At 36.6% G+C, this 7,665-nt stretch overlaps 1 protein-coding gene across 1 annotated transcript; it reads left to right on the forward strand.

Annotated features, from left to right (window-relative positions):
* Positions 1-4,206: 4,206 nt before the first annotated feature.
* Positions 4,207-6,193, forward strand: CKS2 (CDC28 protein kinase regulatory subunit 2). The gene is made up of 3 exons (XM_026671546.2): positions 4,207-4,396; positions 5,141-5,268; positions 5,775-6,193. Exons 1-3 carry the CDS (start codon positions 4,338-4,340, stop codon positions 5,825-5,827), a joined length of 240 nt encoding a protein of 79 aa, XP_026527331.1. The 5' UTR covers positions 4,207-4,337; the 3' UTR covers positions 5,828-6,193.
* The last annotated feature ends 1,472 nt before the right edge of the window (positions 6,194-7,665 follow it).

A 7,665-nucleotide genomic window follows, 5' to 3' on the forward strand; every position in this document is an offset into this window, starting at 1 on the left:
AGTGACTTTGATATCAGTCTGCTGTTGATAAATTCCTGACCACGTCACATCAATTACTGTGTTAACAAAATCATCCATTACTAGATGTATTAACAAAATCATGTTCTACTAAATATATTAACAAATGAACACCAATGGAGTCTGTATGCACACTGAAGTTGTATATATGAACTCTTATCACTTCTGATAGCAGTACTAATGGTAGAAATGGATTAATGAAAAAAATGGACTTTTTGGTTTTATAAATTTCTGAGGCAAAATGAAATCACTTTTTAAAAATGGAGTGAGCTGTGACACTTGTATAGTACTATATGAATATGAAAAATGATGTACAGGTAATCCTTGTAATGAATCCTACCTGTGATGGTTATAAGTCATATGACTGATCTGATTTTAAACTTTCTTTGTGGTGATTAAGTGAATCACTGTGGTTTGTTAAGTAACGTTTACTGAGTGGATACAAGCAATAAAGCTAACATCCCATGGAAAATATTTTTTTCTACACAAAAAAATGAACCTTAAAAACAAGAAAAGTACTTGAGACTTATTCTACTTAAATACTCAAAGTGTTGTATTTTTTTCTGACTGCAATCTACTATAGCAGTAAGTTCAATAACACTAAAGCTATTGTTATTTCGTTTGAATATTGTGTAGACAAGTACATTTCTCTGAAAAGGATTGAAAAATTGGACACAGTGCCATGATCATTCTATCCTAAATACATACAATTATAATCCATTCATCCAAAACTGAACATTCAAACTGAACTATAATAGTATTGATTAGGATTATATGTTACATTATATGTCCTAGTTTCTTGAAAAAACTGCTATTGGCCAAATTGACACAACTCTATATCAAACTAAGAAACAAAACAGTATCACTGACCAATTTATAAACCTGGATCTTCAGAATTCCAGATGACATGAATTCTGAGTTCATAACCTTTAGGGATGTGTAAATTATTCATATTATATACATTTAATTTTCGTTAAAAAGCAGATCTAGTGTTTCTATTTTAATTCCAATTTGCGATAAAATGTAATTTACTATATTGTTCAAGCTATAGGTTTTTTTAAAAAAGTATTTAAATGTGTTTCTCAAAATCTTGCCAAACATCTTGTAAATCTGTTGCAATACACAGCGATTAGATATTTACCCATTAACTTGGAAAGTACTTAAAGCAAACTAATGTAAACAAATACCAGGCAAGGACAGGAGGTAAACAACTTGACTGGATGCTTATTGGGATAAGATTGCCTTGGAAGCATATATCCTGGTACATGGGATTTCTGAGCAGCAAGAACTTTCAGGGCTGCCAGCATTTATACAGGGAAATTAAGTTGTGTGATATGCAGCCCTAATGTAAACTACAGAGTTTAACATATTAATATGCCAGCAGATTCCTGTTCCCAGTCTGGTGCCTAGGAATCTATAGTGTCATACAATTTCTTGCAATCACCAGAGGCTACATCAGCTTTTCTCCAGTCCACCAAACTATGTTAATTACCTATTATTACTGTAGTCTTGCAAAAAAAGAAGCAGCCTATTCAGATCCTATTCTGGTCAAGTTTTAAGAAAAACGTGACTAAGTTATTTAAGTTTCTTTACAGCCATTATTAGAATGCTGTAGAGTTAGGGCTATCAACTGCCCTTTGCCAGATATTTAGAGACATGGATTAGATAGAAAAAAGCATTTCCTACTCCAGCTACCTTAAATCAATTTTCTGACCTGGTTAGAGAAGATTTAACTATCCTGTTCTATTCAGAGTCTATGAGATCCAGAGTTCAGAATTCTTACTTTGATATGAAGTATTTAACTAGATTTCTATTATAAATTGAATGGATTCCTGTATTGGGCATCATTTGCAGTATATTTAAAGGAAAATATAAATAAAAATCTTTATATTTAAAAAGTGAGGCATAATATGAGTACACTATTTGGGGGGGAAACTTATCTTGTTTAATAGTACATTAATCCATACTACATTATGTATTAGAATTCTTAAAATCTCAGATTAGTGTTCTGATTGAGATATTTAGATATGAAGTTGAAAGAGAATTTAGATATAAGGTTAGATTTAAGATATGGCAGGAGATAAAGATTGGCAACTCCACAAAGTATTTCTGGTTATTCCAATAAGCATCATACCTGCGATTCCTAGATAGCAAACTAATTTCTAACTGCTCAGATGGGATTTAAAAACCATTGTGAATAAAAATTTATGAGTAGAAATATTGGAGTTGGAGCTAATCTTTTTTATACTGATGGAAACTCGTCTCCAAACTTTCTTTTTAAATAACTTTACACTTGTTCTTAAATTGAGCAGAGAAAAAGTATCTTAACAGCTCTTTCTTGCAGTAAATGCTAAACTCTTAAAAAGTAACAAATGACATAATTAAATTTGTTAATTCACAAACACAGATACAGAGACAAAAGTCTGATTAGATTTTTTTCTTCTTCTCTGCTGGTTATCAGGAACAGCTCATGGATTATTCTGTGTTTCAACATCAGCCCTGATGAGGACAAAAAGGTTCAAAATGTTTCTGAGTGTTTGAAAGTGAAAACAGTAATGATTTGGAAGTGCTACAAGGCTAAAAACTTATACTTATCAAGGACTATATTGCTGTATTGAATTCACTGGTACTTAACTTCCAAGTTCTATTGTTTAGGAATTGTACTAAAGATTTCATGAAAAAGCTTTAAAGCTATGAAGATAAACAACTCCAAGAATAAAGTACAACTTAAAAAGAAACATGTATGCTATGCAAATGTTATCTGTTAGAAAAAATAATCAATTGTGAGGAGAATCCCTTTGAACTGCTGAGGGAAAGTTCATGTCTGAACAAAGAGGTAAACTCTTAACACAGGAAAATACAGACCTAGAAACCTTTGAAGTTAAGACAAGTAGAATGTAGGAAGAAAAGGAGACAGGAGAAAACCCACATTTTCAAATGTTATGTGGGGAAGCAATGTGCTTAGAAAAATTATACAGAAAACTTTAAAAAGTTGGGCCTACTGAAAACAGGGCGTGAAAATGTGCATAGGTAGTCCTCAACTTATGACCACAATTGATCCCAAAAGTTATGTTGCTAAGCGAAACATTTGAGTTTTTCCCCATTTTACTTTTCTTGCAAGAGTTAAGTGAATCATTGTAGTTAAGGTAACTACACGGTTAAGTGAATCTGGATGCCCCATTGACTGTCTGAGGTTCACAAAAACTGATCACATGACCCCAGAACACTGCAACCCCCATAAATATTAATCAGATGTGAAGTGTCCAAATTTTGATCATGTGACAATGGGGAAATGCTGCAATGGTCATGTGACCATTTTTTTTGAGTGCCATTGTAACTTTGAACGGTCATTAAATGAACTGTTGTAAATCAAGGACTACCTGTGTAGAGCTCACTAAATTGTGAAAGGCTGACTGAGTCACCGTTTCCCAAAATGTTGGAAAGTCTGTCCGTGGGAGGAAGATTTAAATCAGCTCTCAGTGGTGCTGAGTTGAAGGACTTCTGGTCAGAGATGCTGGAGCCGATGTGGGGGTGAAACCTGGACCCTTGCAGCCACACCCAAGAGAAGACTCAGATCGCTTCCCTCTTTGTGGGCACTCAGTAGAGGGAATGGGAGAGAATTTTTTTAAAAAGATCTTACTACATGCAATTTAGGAAACAGATGGAATGCACCCCCCATATATTACCCATTCTAGAATATGACTGTTATGGAGTTTTATTTTTAAATACCCCACTTTTGATAGTTCTAGACTCCGAATTCGGTTTGACTAAATTCTGGAATGAAACAAGCCAAAGAATTAAACGATGCGGACAGAAAACTTCCCTGAAAATAATATGCAAAAGATGAATAGGTATGCGCGAAGTGCAGCCATTACAATAACAATAGTTAATAATAATAATAATAATAATAATAATAATCTTGGCCACCACCCCGCCGGAGATATTGGACTCGTATATCTTTCCTCCTGTCCTCGTCAGAGAGAGATAGACAAAACTCTCCAGGTCCCAATAACCAACGTCTGAACTTTGCAAGCGAGTATCTTTACCGCCGCCCACTTTGCGTCTCGGCGCCTGCGCTCTCTGATTAGTGGAAACGGAGACAAAACCTAGGAGAGTGTCAAATAGCAACAGACCGAGGCCACGTGACGGCGCGCGCTCCCATTAGGCCGGGGCTCCCTTCCAATCAGCGCTGAGAGGTCGGATTCAAATTGGGTCGGGTGCTGTGTTTCCTTCACGGCAGTCGGTTAGTGACGAGCTCTGGGGCCGGAGGGGGGAATTTCGTTGTGGTCGCCGCCGCCGCCGCCGCCATTCCTCTCATAATGGCTCATAAGCAGATCTATTATTCGGATAAATACTTCGACGAGAACTACGAATACCGGTACGAGAATGGGGGAGGTTCGTTTGTGCCGGGGGGAGAGAAATGGCCGGAGTCGGCTTTGGATCAATTTGCCTTTGCTTGAATATAGAAAAGCGAAACAACGAGCGCTTGGCCGCCTCAGGTTGTAACAAAAAGGAGAGCTGGGAGAGGGCTTCAGGGGTTATTTATGCCGGTGAAAGGTGGCATCAATGCCCACCAAAATCATCTTTATGCGTAGAAGCCGCCAGCAAAAGAGCTGAGGCACTGCTAAAATTCAGTAACCGCCTGTTGTTTTCATACACTCGACCTCTGAGGGAGTAACTTATCTCCCTTTCCACCCTGAACTCTTTATCCTTACCGCAGCTCTGGGAAAAAATATAGAAAAGAAAAGAATTGGCTGATCCAGGGTTAACTCTCTGGGAAACCTAGTCACTAAGTGGGCGTTGGCTGCACGAATGGTTCTTTCTTGCTCATCTTCTAGATTTGGAGAAATTGCATGATTGTATATGGTATGAATATTGAAGACTTGTCTGTGGCACTGGAAACTTAATGTAATATTTCATACTCCTTTGAAAGTATCTGAATGCTGCCATTGTTGATTAGGTAACTTCAGCTGAAGTAGGATTCTCAAGAATTTCGATCACTTCCAAAAAGCAGTGGATTTTTATAGGAGACTTTATTTTGCTTGTGACTGGGTTCATGCGTATGGAATCAAAACTAACCATTTTATGTGTGAGTTTGATGTATACATTTTAACCGTGATAGGCATGTGATGCTGCCAAGAGAGCTCTCAAAGCAAGTACCAAAAACACATCTAATGACTGAAGAAGAATGGAGAAGGCTTGGTGTTCAGCAGAGTCTTGGCTGGGTCCACTATATGATTCATGAACCAGGTAAAACAAATGCAGATGTTACATTTTTAGAAAATATTTCCCTGTAGATTTCACTTTGCAGTGATGTGAATGGGGAGTGTTAGTGCATAACTTATTAAAGTGTTTGCTGATTTCATTTGTGGTCAACATTTCCCCCCCCTTCTGTCATCTGGGAATTAAAGGGAAAAATGCAAATGTATAGAGTCCTATGTCAATTGAGCTAAATTGTATAATTCTTGCTTTGGAGAAATAAACTTAGTTGTAACATTGTGGTACAAAAAAATATTTTAATACATTTTGTTTAGCGTGCTTACTCGTATCTTTTAATGTGAAATATTTAGTTGTGATATGACTTCACAATTTATTTTGAACATGTTGGACTATAGCCTTAGGTTACAACATATTTGAAAGGGGATTATCCTTCCCAAATCAGTTACAGTGGCAGTGATAAAGAGATGGGCTTAATCAGCATGAATCACAAGTTTAAGCTTTCACGACAGTCATAACTTTCTATTTTTCTCTTGCAGAACCACATATCCTTCTTTTTAGAAGACCACTTTCAAAAGGCCAACAAAAATAACTTCTCTAAATTTCTGAAATTTTATGTACAAATGTATATATGTTGGTAGTATTCAGTGAATACTTGAGAAAAATGTACAAATAAGTCATTACCTGTGCATGAGCTGTATTATTCACAGCAACAGAGCTCAGTAAAATGCAAAGTTAAGTTGGCTGCTATGATCTTGGACTCTCATTGTTAACAAGTGCCTATTTGCTCTTGTCAATTTTGTTCAATAAAGTTTACAACTTACATGTAATATGTTGATTATAAAATCTTCAATGATCTTTGGTTTATATTAGCAATGTATAACTGTTAGAGCAATTCATCCTGTGGCTTTTCAACTCCTAAAATAAGTGATGAAATAAACCTGTTTTTAAAATTAAATCCTGGTATGCATTTCATGGATTGTAATTTCTGAATCTAATTTCCATACAGTATAAGAAAAGCTATCAAAAATTTTTAATAACTGCCAGCTTATTTCTCTGCCTATAGATCTGAGATTTTCTAATAGATCAGCTAGTCATAAATAACCACCTGTGAAACAAAATTATCCATCTCTCTCAAAAGAGTCAGGCAAAACCTGTTGACAAATTCATACTGATTTGTGTTAATAGCTTGTTTTCACATTGCTTATGGATCAATTGCTCTGTTATCTCTAGAATCGTCCCCAATATTGATGTTAGAGTAAATCTTACTGTTCCTGGAAATGTCTTTCCTTTTTGAAGTATTTTTCCTTTCCTTTCTAATTGGGGTGGTCTGTTTCAGTACTCTGGCATTTTCTCAAGGATAAATATTTGGCCAGACTACTGTAAATAAATTCTCTAGGATACAATTCATCTGACCCTGCAGATTTAAATGCACAATCACCTTATTTATCACCTCATACTTCAACAGGCTGGAAGACTGAGCTGAGAGTAACAAGATATCTTTTAATACAGCTAAGTGTATTATAATGTAAGTATTACATTTAGAGATGGAAAAACCTAGGACCTACATATATAACATAGGGAAATAATAGTTTGGAAACACTGCATTTCAGCAGGACTTGGGTGTGGTCATTGGCAAGATGAGTCAGCAGTATGATACACCCATTAGAAGATAGGTAAGAGACTTGTCTTGCATTATAAGAATTGTGTTAAGGGTGCATGAAGTCCTTCCATTTGGTACTGGTTGCAGTCACATCTGGAATTTCATGTATGATTTAGATGTCTACATTTCCTGAATGATACTGATAGGTTATTGTACGGTAGGTGTGTCTAGCCCACAGGTTGGATATGGTCCTGGATAGCTACAAGTTTGTAAAGTTTTATAATGTGTGATTTTTTTTGTCACATACTTTATATGCAGCCTGAGACAAAGGCCAAAAGGTTGGCCAGCCATGCTAGAAAGCAGGGGTGTCAAACTCCACCTTGTTGTGGGCCTCATCAGGAGGTTTTTCCCCTTGGGGTGAGCAGGGGGGCCTGGTCATCACAGCTGAGTGGGTGTGGCCGGCAGGGGCTGGTCCCTCACCATCTCTGGGATGGTCTCACTGGGAACTATGCAGCCTATCACATGCCGAATTTAGCTCACTGGCTGCATGTTTGACACATCTGCTATAAAGGATTCAGAGGAGATAATGAAAATTGCATTGAGATGTGAATGCAATTATGAAAATAGGCTGAAGGAACTTAAGTTATCTGGGATGGGGAGAACCAAGGGAGGCATGATAGTTTAGAACAAAAAGAAAAGTCACTGAGATGTTTGAAAACTTTCATGACCACAGAAAATGACCAGGAATACTATATAGCTACCTATATATTTAAATACAGCTTTACAATAGTGGAACAGGCTCCTTTTGGAGATTGTGAGTTCTCTAC

Source organism: Notechis scutatus, chromosome 2, assembly GCF_049901735.1.
Source record: "Notechis scutatus isolate UNSWTSFEM ecotype Mainland chromosome 2, rNotScu1.2, whole genome shotgun sequence".
Classification (NCBI taxonomy): Eukaryota; Metazoa; Chordata; class Lepidosauria; order Squamata; family Elapidae; genus Notechis; species Notechis scutatus.

Bases quoted from the DNA above. Each gene is read 5' to 3' on its own strand.
- CKS2 (XM_026671546.2), top strand. From the start codon at position 4,338: ATGGCTCATAAGCAGATCTATTATTCGGATAAATACTTCGACGAGAAC. The intron at 4,397-5,140 runs GTACGAGAATGG...TAACCGTGATAG, and splicing joins GACGAGAACTACGAATACCG to GCATGTGATGCTGCCAAGAG. The intron at 5,269-5,774 runs GTAAAACAAATG...TTTCTCTTGCAG, and splicing joins CTATATGATTCATGAACCAG to AACCACATATCCTTCTTTTT.